The sequence below is a fragment of the Coenobita brevimanus genome, chromosome 65 (assembly GCF_032717465.1).
Source record: "Coenobita brevimanus isolate Jiangsu-jjx chromosome 65, ASM3271746v2, whole genome shotgun sequence".
Lineage (NCBI taxonomy): Eukaryota > Metazoa > Arthropoda > Malacostraca > Decapoda > Coenobitidae > Coenobita > Coenobita brevimanus.
Window position 1 is genome coordinate 42,566,280 of NC_137018.1, and position 18,994 is coordinate 42,585,273.

Here is an 18,994-nt window from a genome sequence, read left to right on the forward strand (position 1 = left end):
CATGAGTAAGATAAAGGTAATATAGGGTTAATGGAGATTGTTACTAACTCATTCACTACCAGAAGTCACCCCAAACCAGAATAATTTAGTATAGCAGAAGTAGCTACGAATATGTAAATATCATCGTTGTACTGAAAGCAAACATTCCTTCCCTTTTCGTTCACTCGCCCATGTTTCTCTCCGACAAGAAGAATATATTTTCACCCCTGTTTGTTTGTTTGTTTGTCTGCTATCAGGATTACTCAAAAACTTAAGGAGAGACCTGGGCCATATTTTGTGGGTATATAGCCCATCTCCCAGGGAACAATAGATTAACTTTTGGGGCCGATCCGGGTCGTATTACAGATTCTGGATCCGGAAAACACTTTTTGCGAAATCCTGATCAGTGATGAGAAGAATTAATCCATTACGAAGAGTGGCTTAGAATTTACGTTGCCCTTGTCGGAGAGATGCGCTCCAGTGAGTGTCCCTCTAGTTTTATCCAAAGCTTATTGGCCTTGGTTTTATCTACGAAGTTTTCTGCATGTTTCAACCACTTAAAAATGCGCCTAGTGTCAAATACTTGTTTTTGTGGCTTTACTAACATTAATTAAAATCTTCGTTAAGCCCGGCGTAGAATGATTGAATACTTTCCCCAAGGTCTAAAGAATACAAGTCTTTTCACCATGACTTTCCCCTTACTGTCACTTGAACGAGCCATCCACAGCGTGAGGAGAATAGGAAAGAAAGGACACTAATCACGACCTGGAGAAGGCGTGGGGGAGAAAATGAAAGCACAGAAAGTTCATTATCACTGAGGCAGTCAAGGTATGCAACAGATGGGATACTGCGAATTTGCGGTAGTTTCTACTAAATGTACTTAGGCATTTTTTTCATGTATATTAATGTATGCGTACTCTACCCAAAAATACTAAAAAAATAAATAAATAAATAAATAAACAGTAAGTGACAACGAAGGAACGACACATCAGAGTAGGTTACCTCGTTTAATGCGGATGACACTGTTGAGTTTCACAGGAGCCGGATGTGGACATTGATAATCGCATTAATACTCATGAAACTGAATGATTGGAGTCTTCACTATAATTAATAGTGAATATCTACAAAATAATGTAGGAATTATGTATATGAAAATACACAATACATCTGAAAGCAGTCTCATAACCTACAGACCGACCATGCGTAAGCGTGATCTGTCGAGAAGTAAAAATGGAAAGTTTTCATCACCATCGTCATCATCATCATCTAATCCTCTGTTGTCCCATGAGAAGCGCAATATCCCGCAGCTAGGCAAGTTGGTCCTGACACTTACGATGTGAGTGACCAACCTCACTCATCCCTGAGTGGCATTACGCGGGCAATAAACTCCAACCACCCCTTGGATATAAAGCTACACAGGCTCAATCCGACTGGAGTGCCTTAATTACCCACTAAACCACCAGGCGCCATAATTGGTTATATAGTTGCCACCCAACGTAGTAAATGGTTTCCTAGTGTACAGGAAAGTGTTTTATACATACATACATACATACATACATATATATATATATATATATATATATATATATATATATATATATATATACCTGTAATATATATAAAATATATAACATATATAATATACCGCATATATGTACCGGTATATACTGTATATTCCAAAATTTATCTATATCTAACAAATCTGGCTGAATAATGCTTTTATAATACAGATGCAGACTAAATCTCTTTCAATCGTCGATCAAAAGTGCTTTGGGATATTCAGATCGTGACACAAATGATATGAGTTAATGTACTCTATACCAAAACATGTTCTCAGTGAGAAAGAAATAAAAGAATCTCATTATTCTTGATAATGTGAACAATCGCGGCATTTCTCTCGCCATTGTGTGTGTGTGTGTGTGTGTGTGTGTGTGTGTGTGTGTGTGTGTGTGTGTGTGTGTGTGTGTGTGTGTGTGTGTGTGTGTGTGTGTTTTATGACCAGGATGAGGGGTCACTTTTATTACCCCGAAAATAATACCAGCGACAGTGACACATGAAGCCATTTTACTGCACTTGAACACACAATAAAAAAACAGACTCGCCTTAGACTGGATGGTAGCAGAGGACAGTGGTTATAAAGGGGTGGAGGAGCAGTAAAACGGAGGTGCATGGGGAGATGACCTTAGTATGAGTGGAAGTGATTAGCATGATACCAACAATGAAAGTGAGGACTGCGTCCTGAGTAAATTGCTATTGTTATCATGTATCATCATCATGTTGAGAGCTGGAGGGAGAAAGGAAAAAACTTGACAGGATAGGTAATGCAGCACAGTCCAATTCTTCTTTCGCACAGTAAAGTGACAACCCACTGGTCTGTAGGTGATGAAATATACTTACCATACTCTGAAGAATTTAAAAGGGAGAAAAAATACTTCAGTATTTTTAATCCTTCCATTCACAGAAATAAAGTCGCCTGGTTATCATTATTCATAATATCCCCACAAGCGTTTGTATCAGCAAAGGCGTCAATCGTGACGTAATTATCTCATAAAAGCAGAAACAAAAAGTCTGATTATGGCTTGGCTATATTATGTAATGAGATCACAGTACAGTTACCTTAACAAACGAGGAGTACTGAGCAATAAGAATCTCCAACCCTCTCTAGGAGATTTTACAGACTTAAAGGAAGACCTCTTGTGGTGATGAGGTAAGAGCGACCTTATCTAATCTTGTACTTACCTTGCCTCTTTCCGCAACAGATCGAGGCGGGTGGTTTGAGGAGGGGTTGTTGATGAGGCCAAAGATGGGCGGTGGGGCGAGAAGGTGTGGGAGGGGGGGCATGGCAGCCCCGGCCCTTCCCTGTCCTACCCACCTGCTGCCCCTCCTGTTGTTGTTGCTGCTGCTGCTGCTGGTGCTGATGTGCGGGGGTGTCAGTGGGATACCCTCGGGAAGTCGGCGGATGGAGCAGCGTCATCCCCCCACCCTGGCCTGCCCCCCTGAGGCTGAGCTGGTTCCCTGTGTGTGTCGCCTGCGGGGCACACAAATACATATAATGTAAGCATACAATCAGGAAGGTATTATATTCTGTACACTTTGACAAACTGCCATCTCTCCATCTTTGTAAATTTAGACTCACGAAGGCAGTATATTCTCTCCACTTTAACTTGACCTACAAATGTCATCTATCCATCTTGAAAATAGGCTGTACCAAGAAATTAACTCCGGAATATGATGCTAGTCATGTAGAAGTGCTATAGAAGGGATGCAGAGCCAATGTATTGTTTTATTCTGCCACTGAGCAACGAGAAATAAGCTGTAAAAGGACAAAAATCTCGATTAAGCTGAAGTCGACAATCTATAATGCTTCTGAATACTGTGATAAACTATATATCTAACAGTCGTGTCTACATTAAAGAATGGATGTGATATTTTGGTTCGACGTGAGTTTAGAAAGCGGACAGTGAGAGGTGTGTGAATGTGACTCTTCAGGATTATGGGAGAACTGTGCTGATTGGCATGGGTAATGATATATGGAGATTAGTGAAAGATGTACGGTAGAGTCAGGAATCCTAGTGATGAAAGGGTGTCCTTGTGCTTAGATGATATAGCGATACTGACAAAATGGATATGAATAGGCTGGTGAAATGGGTATATGTGAGTCACGGTGAGGGTGAGTGGAAGCATGGAAAGCTAAGTCAGGGTGAGAGAGCGAGAAATAGAAGCTGAAGAAGAAAAAAGTGACAAAGGATGGACGCTGATGACATGGAGACCTGACGAGACCTGCATCATAAGTTAATCTTGGCAGTTGACGTTGACGGAATGGTCTCTACCCAATAAGCAGTCCGAACCTGCCTAATTCACTGACACGTATTTTTGTGTGGCACGTTTGTCCGGGAGGCCAAACGGAAAATTTCAGAGGCTTGAATTTTGGGTGAATGGATATTATGGTCTATTTCAATCGATACTCTGCTGACAGTTCTCCATTTCTGAGTTTTTTTTTTCCCCCCCAATTCTGGACCTACCCGCGCCCCTCTATGGTGGAGAGTAGGGGTAGGATGCTGATGTAATGATGTAACCGAAATCTTAAATAGGTATAATCTCTGGTGCTAATGAATCCCCACGTTTTCTCCTTCCTACTACCCTGGTCACTGGCACACTATGGTGGTGGGGGTGCTGGTGGAGCAGGTGTGAGGGCAGTGATGAGGCGCGTGTGATGGCGGCGCTGGAGGCACTCATGAAGAGGAGCCAGCCGGTCGAGGAGCTACATCTAATCGGCAACCAGATTCCTGTCCTGCCGGCACGGGCGTTCGGATCTCTTCTGGTTAGAGCCTCAGCAGTTGTGATTATTATTATATCTGGTCTTTACTTAGTCACAGCTACCACTTAGGCTCATACTCTATATAATAATAATCTAAAATACATCGGCTAGTTACATATTCTACCGGTACCTAATAATTTAAAACACATCGGGTAGTTACATATTCTACCTTCTACTTGTTATGCAGTGCCGACTAACACACACCCCATGACCTACAGATTAACAAGTTGTTTATGGTGAACAATGAGATGACCAGCATTGACCGAAACGCCTTCGCTGGTCTGGAGTCATCACTTAGACACCTTCACGTGGAGGAGCCCACCCTACACACCCTGCCCTTCGACACCCTGGACCACCTGGCCAACTTACGCACATGTGTCATAGAGAACACGGCCGTGTCCAACCTTCCTCGCCTCTACTCTCTATCCCGCCTGGAGTTCCTCAAGGTAGACGGATCAAGAGTAGATGGCATCCCTTCTGCTGCCTTCCGATTTATGCCAAACATGAAGAAAGTGCACGTGGCCAACAGTCGCCTGAAGGAGGTGGCATCTAACGCACTGGAAGGTCTTGTGTACCTGCGTGAAGTAAACTTGTCTCACAATGCCATCCAGTGGGTGCATCCACGTGCCTTCCGCACCCTCAACACAGTGGAGCAACTGGTGCTGTCTGACAACAAGCTCACTGATGCAACAGCAACCGTGCTGGCGGCCCGTGAACTGCGGCAGTTACGGCACTTGGATCTCAGCAAGAATATTATTAGCCGTCTGGCCAAGGGCACCTTCGTAGATATGAGTACTGTGACAACCATTGACCTCAGTGATAATATTATTAGCCGAGTGGATGCTGGAACTTTCTATAAGCTACCAGCATTACAGAAGCTAGACCTTAGCGGAAACCTTCTGCAGGAGTTCCGTGCTGATATTTTTAACGAGCCACTCAACCTGGAGCACCTCAACCTTGCACGTAACAATCTCACCTCCATGGCTGACCTGACCACACTGGCTCGTGCGCTTCCTATCCTCACCAGTCTTGACCTCAGCGACAACCAGCTACAGGTGGCCACAGGGGCGCTGCAGGGTCACCCACACCTGCAAGCCCTGCGTCTTGACCACAACAACATACAACAACTACCACCAGCAACATTCCACCACCTGCCTAATCTGCGAGAGTTGCACCTCAGCCACAACCTCATCACCAGCGATTTACAAGAAGCAGCGTGGGACCTGCCAGAATTAAGGACACTAGACATGTCTCACAACGAACTACAGGATTTGGATGCAGCTTTTCTAGAGGGGTTGCCACGACTCTCAGAACTTGATCTCAGCTTTAACGTAATACAAGGCATTGGTGATGGGGCACTGAGGAGAACACCTCACCTCAAAAACCTAAACATGTCTTATAACAGCCTGATTCAGCTGCCAGAAGGTGTGTTTTCTGACTTGGATCAGCTGCTGGAAGTGGAGATGAGTTTCAATGAACTGGTTGCGCTGGAGAGTGGTGTTTTTCAGGATCTGCCCCGCCTCCGTCGTCTTCACCTCTCTCACAACCAGATCACCACTGTCAGTCCCCTAGCGTTCACTAATACCTCCAACCTGCATCATCTAGACCTCTCAGCTAATCAGCTTCAGGACATCCCTCCTGGCCTACTGGCTGACAAGGCCTTACTCAAGCACCTACATCTGAGTCACAATGCCTTCAGCCAGGTGCACGACCACTACCTACGCGGTCTGCGCTCCCTTTACCACCTCGACCTCTCCCACAATCACATCCAGGCAATAGATAAGATCAGCTTCCACGATCTAAATGATCTGACGGACCTGGACCTGAGTGTAAACTACCTGGAGACCCTGGAGAGTAACATGTTCACTGGAAGTGGAAGGTTAGAACGACTTAACGCCAGCCACAACTATTTACGGACACTGGGGAGCGTCATGTCTGATATCCCGAGGCTGCGGGTGCTGGACCTCACCAATAACTCCCTTACTCAACTTGGTGACGAGGTGCGGGGCCTCAGTCTGCTGCAGGGGCTCTTCCTTTCTGACAATTACCTCACTCGACTGGATAACACCACCCTGGAAGGTCTAGAACGCCTAAACGTTTTGCGCCTGGATAATAACGGGATCCAGACCTTTCAGACTGGGACATTCAGCAGCCTAGACTCCCTTCTTACACTAGATTTAACGAACAACAACCTAGTGGAGCTGCAGCCTGACTCCCTGGCCTCTCTGCCCACCCTGGAGGAGGTGCGATTGGGAAGAAACCAAATCACAATCATCAAGGACTTTGCCATTACTAACCTGCCAGAACTACGCAGCCTCGAACTCCAGGACAACATGATCTCTGAGGTGGGGGCACACAGCTTCCATGAGCTGCCGGCATTACAGTTCCTGAACCTAAGCCGCAATGGATTCCAGGAGGTGCCTGAAGAAGCTCTGGCCCGCCTCCCCTCCCTCCAATTCCTGGACCTCAGCTGGAACTACATCCTCCAAATCAAGGACTCAACCTTCTATCCTCTCGAGGCGCTCACTGTGCTTATGGTAGGTGTGTCATTTTCAAACCTTCATCAAACTGATTAACTGTGACTAGTAGATAAAACCCAGTGGAAAGGAGAAAGAAGCACGAGGAAGAACTCAAGTTATTTGATTCTCTAAGTTTTGGACTACAAAAAGCCATCACTCTATACAGGACAGAAAGACCCCTCAGCTTAGAACCAAACACCTCCCATGCTCTCTCCTTTGATTCATCATGACGATCCGCTTTTGAAAATTTGGCACTTCTCCTAATTCTCCTTTTATCTTCCGAAATATGATCAAATAAAAAAAAAATCTAGGTCTACGCAAAGGGTCGTTTTCTAAATGGCTTTTGAGATCGTGTAATACAGCTTTCTCAAGCGTGTTATTCTGTACATTATATTTCATTATCCTCTGGGGGTTATTCATGCAACATACGTCGGCATTAAAATGACGTACACAATAAACAAGAGAATTTGAAGGCGTAATATGCAAAATTAATTGACAAGGACGAAGGTTGTGAAGCCTCCCATGTTACTATGCCAAGCAACACTTGGGCTAGGCTAGATATGAGATATGAGAGATTGATCACTTAACTCCATAAATTACAAGTCGCCACGACTTACCCCACCACTTCCACCACCGTTTCCTTCTTTCTAGCTTATTTACCCCCTCTCCCCCACCCTGTCCCCAGTTCATCTATCCATTTCCCGCCTTACAATCTCTGTAACCTAAGATAATCTGACAAAACATAAGCTAATCTAACCAAACGAAACGGAACCAAACCAAACCAAATAAAGCCAAATCTAACCTAACTACCGTCTCCTTCAAGCTACCTAACCAAAATTGTCCTAACAACCCTGTCCTCCCCGCAGCTTCATGACAACGACCTATGTCGGCTGTCGTCGGGGTCGTTCCAGCGGCAGTCGTCCTTGCGTGTGCTCACTCTCCACAACAACCAGCTGCGTCGCCTCCACCTCCATGCCCTAGGATCCACCCTCGCACATCTGGCTCTCCTTGATATGAGTGGTCAGTTTAGCGGTCACTCTGGTTATCACAGGAGTACAGTATTTTCAGCTTTCACACGAGTTACTTTACTTTCATTAAAGGCTACTTAATCTTTCACAGGGGTAACATTCGCTCTCACAGGAGTTACTTCAGCTTTCACGAGGGTTAATTTAGCTTTCACATGGTTACCTTAACTTTCACAAGAGTCACTTACGTTTTCACAGGGGTTTCTTTAGGTCACAAACGGGTCACAGCAAGCTTCAAAGGGACTAGCCATATCACGGCACTCCAGGCAAGTCATAGGCCATGGGATGGTGTGAGAAATTGGTTACTTGGGGTTCTGTGGAAATGTCCATCACGTGAAGGCTGAATCTGATCAAGGCACACAGACCTGTTCATACTTACATGAAGGAAAATGTCTATTAAAACAGCAACGGAAACAAAATCTATAATCCACATCCGAGACACCTCCACCCACAGGTAACCCATTCCACTGGCACTTTCCATCGACAGGTAATCCATTCCATTGTCACCTTCCATACACTGGTAACCCATTCCACTGACATCTTCTACCCACAGGTAACCCATTCCACTGACACCTTCAATACACAGGTAACCCACTCCACTGACACCAATATACAGGTAACCCATTCCACTAGCACCATCCATGCGCAGGTAACCCATTCCACTGCGACTGCGAGTTGGTGTGGCTTCGGGAGTACCTGGAGGAGGCCCCTGAGAAGGAGAGAGGGCCGCGCTATCCCCCGCTGTCCCCATTGCACTCCACACTGAGGGGCGTACCCGTATGTGCCGGACCACCACAGTACCAAGGCCTGCCGATCACACAGGTAAGAACTGGGGCTTGTAATGTAGGTGACAAAGGAGACTTCGTAGTAACTCTTTCTTAATTTTATGCAAAAAATGAAATAACCAAAGACTGGGAGCCTGCAAAATTCAAGATCCGTTCACTTCGAGATGTCCAAACATACTGTGTTTAAAAGATCGGGGCCACAGGCAGTGGGAAATACAAAGTGAGGAAGACAGTTCCAGAACCAACCTGTTGCATATATAAAGGACTCAGAGTATCGGTAAATGAAATTGCAGAGTCGGCTTAGCACACACAGTCTCTCGGAAGTGGATTTTACAAATTCGGCAATGTGATCTTTCCATGATAGGTTCCGAAAGATAACTCAAGGATACTGAAAGAAGACGAAGGACTGAGTTGAGAATTGCTGAATATTAAGAGATAATCCTGTGGGAAATTTTGGAGGGTTGAAAGATGTAGGAATTGTGTTTATGATGCATTAAAACCTCAAGATATCATTTACCTTAAATCAGAAGTAACAGCAAAACCAGAAACAGGGTGTGCCACAGCCTCAACCCGTGATTACAAAGTAAATGCTGTGATGAACTCTGAGACGCGGGTGGAAATGGGCAGGATGGCATAAGCGTACGGGACAGCATTTCATTGGGGGGATGGAAGGAGCTTGTCCTGAAAATGCCAGAAATTGCCCTTACCTCCAAATTATTACTGTTAAATACAGTATATACAGCACATGAATATATTGCCCTGATCTCCAAATTATTACTATTAAATATGCATAGCACACGAATATAAGAGCATTTGTAAAATTATTTATGTGCAAGTGATTTACATGCTTAATATTTCATGTTCAGCGTATTATTAATTATAAAACTGATAGTGAGGAATATGAAACAAAAAAAATAATGAAAACAAATTAGTTTTCTCTCATACATCAAGAATACCTGTTGAATAATGGGACGAGTCGGATGGCTTTAACCATCACAAGTATCATCTCTCTCTCTCTCTCTCTCTCTCTCTCTCTATACAACTTTTGCCCTGAAAGACATTTTGTTAGTTGAGGGGATGGGTGACAGCCCCTAGGACCCCCCGCCTTGTACGGTATGCCTATGCAGCGGGGAGGGGGAGAGATCAGCGTATGAGTAAACAGGGCTAGATGTGCAGCGTAGACACTGATTAATAGAAAGAAGAGAACTGGAGAACCCTGATAGACGCCACAATAACTTTAAAAGCAAAAAAGTGGCTGTCTGCGACAGCAGCTACAGAAACACCACAAAGGAAGATAGAAATGAGGGACGTACAGAAAGACAGAAACCATACGGGATTTATTCCCCGAGCAAGGCAACCTTGGCCATATAGCCCTCCTAGGTTACTGGAGCGCGCTACCACTCCTGACACGGCAGTCCCGCGCGAGGCTCGAACTCACAATCCCCCGATCACGACTCCGATGCTCTACCACTGAGCCACCGTGCCCCCAGAAACCATATGGGGAAAGTTTGGGTATTGGATTTGTACCAGACTCGGTCGAAAGCCTTTGAGATGTCAAGTGCAATGGCAAAGGTTTCATCAAAGTCCCAAAGGGAGAACGACCTAAGGTCAGAAATAAAAAATATCGCCAGTGGAAAATAACTTTTGGGCCACTTGGTGATTTGTTTTTTTCCTTGCATCGGATCCCACCTTAGAAAATATTCTTGCATACAGAGAGCTTCAGAATTGTAAGCTACGTGAGGACAAAGACAAACGTACTTGGAGCAAGATACAAGAACTCATACTAACATGTATTAGGAATTCCTTTACTACTCATTAATGCATATGCGAAAGGTAACTATGGGAACCTGAATGATGCAGATACCTTGTACCACTGGATATTGAGTGAAAAACCCGTCACAGGCCCAAAGGCTTAAGTTACGGGTATAAGCATCACAGCTACTTCTCATGGTGTCTGCCCCCACCTTTAACTTCCAGGGACTTGCAATATAGAAAAGTTATCCCTCCAGGTAGTATGGCACATTTTCTCTCACCCTCTGCATTACTGCATTTTCTACGACCTAAAATACCCGTTAGGAGAAACTTTTATATCTGTGGATGAGGTCTGGTGTTAAAATTAATTAGTACGTTCCTCACACCAAACTCCATACAGGCTAGATATATTTTCCTTCTTACAGATACCTTCCTCACACCAACTACTATAATCCACTCCCCCATTGTTTTTACTGTAATTCTATCTGTATAAGTCTGTAGAAGGACCACTGCATAACTGAATCTTCTCATCGAAGGGAAAGTGAGAGACAAAAATCAGCTCTTCTTGGTGCTGGCCAAGTACGAATCAGCAGGGATGTCTGTAGTCAAAGCGTTAACTTATGTGAAATTCAATATGCAGTAGTGGTTGTGTTAGTCAGCTCAGGGGCGCGACGAAATACCGAATCGGTAGTCATTTACCAAATCGGCATTTATAGTGGGAAAATATAATGTTTATCATTATATTGGTTCATACACACCTAATTATCTGAAATCAGTAAAAAATTTGTTAGATTTAACTATTAATAAAATATCAGGATTCATGGCGAAATTCTGAAGTTAACGGAAGTTCTTTGCCACTACCTCGACAACTCGACAAACTTGTTTTGTATAAATTTTGATTTACAGTGCAAATACATTTATTTGTACTTGAAATCAATATTTATACAAAACTGAAGTCTGTCAAGGCGTTTTGACGATCAGAAATGGGAAATATTCGTTAACTTTAGCACATTTTATCTCTGACATCTGATATTTTTATTAATGAATATGTTCAGCACAATTTTGTGACCGAATTTTTGATAATTAGGTGTGCATGAACCTAACTGGTGATAAAAATGATAGTACTTTCCAGTTAAAAGAGCCGATTCGGTGCCGATTCGGAATATGACCGCCGATTCGGTATTTCGTCGCACCGGTCAGCTTAGCGTTTACTTGACACCTACAGGCTTATAAATGGACAGCGTGCTAAAAACAAAAATGCATGCACAAACAGATGGACATCCTATTACCAGATACCTGATTCTTAACGATACATAAAAATAGCACACTAATATTGCTGATCAGTTCCCTAAAACAATGACGTGAAGTGAAATTTTGCAAAATACGTAATCATAACCATCATCATTTCAACGTATATCCCAATTTAAGAGGTGAGGTGGACAAGAAACAAGAAACAAATTAAGAGATGGTACAAAACTACAACTGCTGAAGAGGTCACCGTACCCAGTGAAATAAGTCGCAGAATCCTTCACACCATCCGAGCCTAAGAAATATCGACTATCTTTCACGCGAAAAACATCCCCTTGAGAGAGTGCGTGGTCCATTTCACTGGACATGCTGTTGATTACTTCGCCCAATAAAAACATGTCCACCTGCTGGTGGGAAAGAGGCGAGATGATGATGATATCTATCAACCTACCTACCAATCTAACTATAATTTATCCATCTATCTGCTTCCTAAAAAGTTTACACAGCAGAGTGAATACGAGTGTAGAGACTACGATAAAACACTGAAGCGTGGGATGTAGTGTATGTGTGGGTGATAAAACCCAGCGGTGAGCCTCAATACACACAACAGCGGAAGGTGGCTGATAACACTTGTTAAAACATTAGCGGTACTGGCGGCCTTTGTTACCCATCACTCACACACGCACTTCCCTTGCCCCGAATGTGGCATGTCCCTCACTTAACGCCCACACTTCATGCCTGAAAGCTTATTTCATCTAATTATTTACTTACCACTTGCCAAACTAATTATCTTATCATGTAAATACTAATACATTCATAATAATAATAATAATAGTAATTATTATTATTATTATTATTATTATTATTATTATACTGCTTGCTACTACTATCAGCTTGGCCTGCGGTCCATATACTGAACGTCGTGAAAGCAAATGTTTAATTGGTCTTGGTAGTTTTGAGATATTTTTTCCTCTGATCCTTCACTAAATCTACCTAATCACCATTTAGCAGTCCTCAGTGCTCATGGTGGCGTATTCTCCACTGCTTTAATCAAGCAAACGCCAGACGATTATATTCACCTGACGAAGTCGCAGGAAGGTGAATATCAATTGTCAGTACACCTGATATAATTGCTATTATTTATGTATACGTATCATGCTGCAACTAATTATTAACAAATCCGTTTTCTCTTAAGCCTACATAACTGACTGAATGAACCAGGAAAGTGGGCTTCGTGAGCGCGTGACGAGCGAGCGAACGTTTGTACAAATGCTTATCATCGTAATTCAACCTGGTGTAAACTTTCAACATATCTGGTGAAGTAGTTGAACAATAAAAGAATAACAATAACAGAAGAGTAACTGAGCTAAAATATTACTTTCTCACGTCTTCTCTCTCTCGAGAATGGGGACCTTACAAACTGGCTTTTAATGGCGTGTACTAAGGGATATGGTGATCGCTTGCCAAGCAAGTACAGTATGTTGAAAGCAGCCTCGAATCTACTGATGCAAAGCAGGATGGAAGGGGGGAGTCCTATCTTCTCAGTCATGTACATTGATAACCAAGGAGCTGCGGTATGAAGATCTTGGCCCCATGTTAATGCAGGAAAATAACTTAGTATTATTATGAAATCATTATCTACTGTATGTTCTGCCAGTAATCAATGTATTTCAAGGTGATTCATATCTGTTAACACATCTACAGGAACGAAGACAAGAGAGGCAGCAGACGTATGAATCAGACTGTACACTTGATCTTGATATCACTGCTTGCACAGGTTCCCTCCAGCGCATTCCTGTGTGATAATGGAAGGAAGAATGTGGACGGGGAGGAAGGGGAGGCAGAGGAGGAGGATGTGTGTCACCCTAGATATGTCAACCCAATGCTCTTCACTGATGAACACACGGGTTAGTACAGCAAATTTGTGTCTACATCTGTTTTCTGAACACACGAAAGCTCAAAAAATTATCACAAAGTAAAAAAAAAAATATGCTGGAATGAATGAGGGCAGGTCAAGTCTTTCATACTGCTGAAAAATATGGACAACACGGCAACTGAGGGGAAAGCCATGGATGACAGATGAGAACAGGATGGAAAGGTGATTGGATGGGATGGGACTGGGATTGGATGGAACAGGTGTATAATACTATTAAATAAATGAACATGTATATATACGTGTGTGTGTGTGTGTGTGTGTGTGTGTGTGTAATTCACCGGTTCGGTCAGGATCTCTTGATGGTCGTGATCGTCAGCTTTTACCTTCCCGGAAGGGAGCTGAAAGCTCATATAGTCCGATCTAAGGGCAAGGCTGTGACCTTCACACACGCACACACCCGTCCCCTTGCTCAAGGGGGACAGTAACCACCCACTTCGTCAGTGAAACTTTTCGCAACCTGAGCGAGGCGCGAACTCCCGTCCACCAGTTGGCAAGCGGGAACGTTACCACTGCACCAGGGAGCGGTGTGTGTGTGTGTGTGTGTGTGTGTGTGTGTGTGTGTGTGTGTGTGTGTGTGTGTGTGTGTGTGTGTGTAGACTGAATACGTCAATGATTTAGCATATAAAATTTGACAGAAAAACACGCTTCCATTGTTTTGCCGCCCAGTAAACCACTCACGGAACTAATTAGACCAAAAGATAAATTATTCTGATAATCAATGGAAATAGAGGAATAAAATGCCAGTTTCAAATTTCTCAAAAAATCTAAGTTCACTCCTCTCACTTTATCATCTAACTTGCCACTTTCCTTTAACCTCCGATTATCTCTCAATTATCATATTTTGTAACCTGTCCTTTTTTAACTTTGCTTTCCTGTGTTACTCTCTTGCCAGCCGTCCTGTTCTCTCTGCTATCACACTTTAAAACTATGGTATACAAGCACTTTAATACACATCCTCCTCCTCTCAGGTTCGTTGGACAGTTTGCTGCAGCTGTCCAACCTGACTGACGTGACAGGTGATGGGTCTGTGGACTACACCAACCCCATCCTGGTTCCAGGCATCCAGCCCCCCACACCTACACCCGCACCTGCACCCACACCTTCGCCACCGCCAGCCACAGCAGCGGTGCACGTGGCCAACACAGCCGTACCTCTCGCTGCTACTTCAAACACCAACACCAAGGTACAGTACAAGGTATTTAGACTCCGCATGTTGTGCATGCTGATGATGAAAAACGAAATGTAACTTAAAATACAGGGTGGTCCGTAAAATGCTCCCCAAGAGAAATTTACCTGGTGGTTGCGGGGACGACTCAGTCTGCTTGCGTAGACACTGGTGTGACAGTGGGAGTGGGAAATAAATAAATGACGCAGAATAGACATTGATAATGCTGAGCCGTGGCTGCAACGCACTAGAAATCGCCCGGGAGAGTGGAAGATGAGCGTTATGTATGGTTCACACTAAGATGATGCTGACTACGGTTTGTTTCAGAAACAACAGCAGCAGCAGTCACAGTCACAGGCGGTACACACAGTTGCTGGAGACACACCCACTATCTATGCAGGATCGTCTGGAGGCAGCAGCAGCAGCGGAGGGGGGAATGAAGAAATTACTGGAGGAATTCTGGGCAATCTTCGGCTGCCAACCTTACCAGGACTACTGGAGTTGGCAGGTATGGCCATCCCTCATATTGGTCTCAATGTGAACTGGGGAATTCCAAGCTTAGGGCGTTCTGGAATGACGCCTCAGGCAGGATCCACCGACCACAAGCCCATGAAAGGACCTGACAACAGCAACCCTGTCTGGATTGAGGGTCCAGTCAGTCCTCATCCTCATTTCCTGGCTCCCCCACCTCCACCCACAGGAAGCCCCTCCAGAGGACCAGGGACCGCTCCAGGGACTCATTCTGCAGTCCCACATGAGGATCAGGTGAGGGCTGGACCTCCTTTCCCTTTCCCTCACGGGCCTGGTGAGCGTTTGAAGCCTGGAGTGCCTGGGGTAGTGGTACCTGTGACTCGCCCCGCTAACGTGTGGGCGGTGCGACCTCGACCTGACCAACCTCATCCAGTAGTTCGCCCTATTTTACCTCCCGTTCTGCACTCCGGTCCTGGGCCGAGCTCTGGCACATTTTTTCTGCCTGGAAGCCCTGCCCCATCACCACCCAATCACCTGCAGCCACCCGGGCACCCCCAACCAGACCAAACGCAACCTCAAGCCCCTTCTCATCCTAATAGTAAACAGCCTCATACTCACCATTCGCCAGACCAAATGCACCCTCACAATCATCATTTGCCTGAACATCTGCACCCTGATTTCCATCCTCTGCCTAGCCCATTACACCCTCAGGGTCATCCTACACCTGACAATCTGCATCCCCACGTTCACCCTCTGCCCGGCAATCATCAGCACCACCAGTCTCAATCTCCTCCAGTGCCTGGACCCTTTCCCGGCCAAGTGACGGCCCAGCCTCAGACACCACAGCATACAGTACTGGCTACACGACCTGCACCGCCACCAGTACAGGGGGAAGCACGTCTACCTGTCGGTGTTACTGGATCGGGACAAAAGGATACCGCACCCAAGTGGTCCCATCCAGAGACGATTCACCCGCATTCTGGCGTTTCCCACTACCAGCCTGGAGAGCCCTTCCTCCCCTACAACCCTAACCACCACGCACACCCCATCACCGTAGTTAAGGCACCACAGATGTTAGGACCACCGCCCTCGTCTCATCCCCACCCTCTTCCGCCACCCTCACCCGCCGGCCACCCAGACATGTCGCCCTCTGAGACCCAGGTGGTGGTGGGTGGGGGAGACCTGACGGCAGCCGAGGTGCTGCCGCCCTTAGCACCCAGCACAGGCCTCGTCCCAGCCACCGTCACCACCATTGCTGCCGCTAGCCCAACCCACAACCAACCAACAGACCACTCATCCCCTCCACACTATCTCCCCACCCCAGCAGGTCCTCCTCCATCACCCATTTCCTCCACCCACACCGCCTCACTACCTCATCTTTTGCCCTCATCGTCCCCACTCCCATCCAATACCCATCATCTACCCACCGCCTTGCCTTCACTGTCACCATCATCTGCTGCACCACACACACAGGTATCGGAAACCGAGGCGGGAGAAAAAGTAGGTACAGAGGAGGAGGAGCAGGGGACCGAGCAAGAGAAAGAGGTGACAGAAGAAGAGACAGAGACACAGCCTACCCTGAGTGACCTGGTAAGCCTCTTGTTCGCCGCCGAAGAGGAGGTCAGGGAAGAGGAACAACACCAGCAAGAAACGCTGGGAGGACAAGGGCAAGAGGAAGACTGGGATAGAAAAGAAACAGGAGAGGAAGAGCAAGTAAAGGAACAACAGAAATGGCACAACCAGGGAGGAGGGACTGAAGAGCAGGAGAGAGGAAATGACGAGCGTAAGAAAGGAAACAAGGAACAGGAGCAAGGAAACTGGGAGCAAGGAGGAGGGCATGGGGAGCACGAGACTGAAAATGAAAAGCAGAAGGGTTATGGAGAAGATGAGAGAGGAACTGTGCAGGACAAACAAGAGGAAGTTGTAAATAGTGAGGATCATTTATTCCCACTGCCTACACATATTATCTCCTCCCTCCCTTCCTCACTACCTGAACTTCAGCCACCGACTCTCTCTACCACCACCACATCCACCACAAGAACTATCACAAGCAAAAGTACCGCCTCTACCAGAACCACTGACAACCTTCATGCAATCCAAGGACCCACTCACAGCAGCCCAGGCACCAGTGTTTTGTCCAGCCTGGAGGACATGTTCCCTGCCAAACTAGGTGAGGGTGTAAGGATACTGCAAGATACTCCACCTAATCCTATTCCCATACCCTCTTCAACCACCATGCTGCCCTCAATGAACCCAGATGGGGCCTGGGGAAACGATGAGGCTGTGGGGAACATGAACCCTGATTCCACCAGACACCGGCCCAGGCCTGGAGTAGTGACGGCTGTTGACAAGAGCGGTGCACCACTGAGTAACTACACCTACATCAGCCCCAGCCGCAGCAAGGGACGGGGAGGCTACCCAACCATCGAGCGGGTGTTCCAGCCTGGGCAGCAAGGTCAGGCCGCTCACAACCTAGCCCAGCCCGCAGTGGCAGCAGAGGGCAGCCAAGGCCACACTCAAGCCACACCCACCCAGGAACAGACCCATCCACCTCCAGAGACGGAATTCGAGGCGAGCGACGTAAATGGAATTGACTGGTACTACAACAACTACCACCGCGAGCACACGTCCCTGCCTGTGGGTGGCAATTCCCCACCCTCCGCAGCACCCGCCCCAACACCACCCTGCCTCGCTGCACATCTTGTCTTACCTCTAGCCATCATCACACTTTACCTTCGACTCTAACATTCTCAAAACTTTATCATTTACTTTCTCGATATAACCTTTTCTTTCCCCTAACCCTGTCACCAATCTCCCTGTTTTCGGTCCAGTAAACCTATTTATAACCCTTTCTTTCTCCTGTGCATTTCTCCAGTCTCCCTGTCTTCGAATCTGTCAACTCATCGGTCCCCGGTTTTTCTAACATTCTCACGCCTACTGAAGTCCCTACATGTCCATTCACTCAGTATTCCTACACCACTTCACACGTAGCCTACATATTGGTCCAGCAGGGGAGAATCTAAATCAGGAACAGGGACTTGTATTTATAAAGGATCCTCAGTAATTTTTGGGTTAAACAGGTCCACACAACAATTTAACTGCTAACACTGATCTCCCTTTTCTTTCTTAACATTCATTCTAATTTGACTGTCAAGTGTTTGGTAGCTTTCTGAGTGAGAACAAATACAGTACAAGCAATCTTACGCACAACTTAAGCATAGAAAACTATAGATAAAGCAAGGGGCTGTAACAGTATTAGTATCATCAACATAATCACATCCAGGACACACTATAGTGATGCTACTACTACTACTGCTACTACTAGTAGTAGTACTACTACTGCTACTGCTTCTACAACTACTACTACTATTTAGTAGTAGTAGTAGTAATAGTAGTAGCAGTAGTTGGTGCTGTAATTGTTGTTGTCCCTGTTGTTGTAGTTCCAGGTTGAGCCATAACACGAACCCGAAGGACTGCAGGTTGTTATATCCCTTCTCATACAGTCCACCATCCTCCTTTAGGGGGATACGGAAGAAGCTGAGAGACCTTTGTATAACCAGCAGTTGAACCGATCAATTATATTGGTTCCACCACATGAAAGCATCCCTCTTCAGCACCAGTGCGGTATTACAGGTGAAGAACACAACGCCGTCCAGCCATTAATAAAGAAAATCAGTGAAAGTCACACTCTAACATACGCAGTACACATGACAGAAACTACATCATCCCACTGTCTCGATAGCTGCCGGACTAAACAATAATAGCGAGTACGAGTAAGTGGTTCTCAGTACAGCAA

General features: G+C 45.6%; 1 protein-coding gene across 1 annotated transcript; it reads left to right on the forward strand.

Moving 5' to 3' along the window:
• The first annotated feature begins 449 nt into the window (after window positions 1-449).
• atk (artichoke) lies at window positions 450-17,943 on the forward strand. Its single transcript, XM_080276489.1, has 10 exons — window positions 450-490; window positions 2,848-3,033; window positions 4,165-4,300; window positions 4,516-6,834; window positions 7,683-7,836; window positions 8,491-8,663; window positions 13,404-13,533; window positions 14,531-14,745; window positions 15,055-16,525; window positions 16,751-17,943. Exons 1-10 carry the CDS (start codon window positions 450-452, stop codon window positions 17,941-17,943), a joined length of 6,018 nt encoding a protein of 2,005 aa, XP_080132615.1.
• The last annotated feature ends 1,051 nt before the right edge of the window (window positions 17,944-18,994 follow it).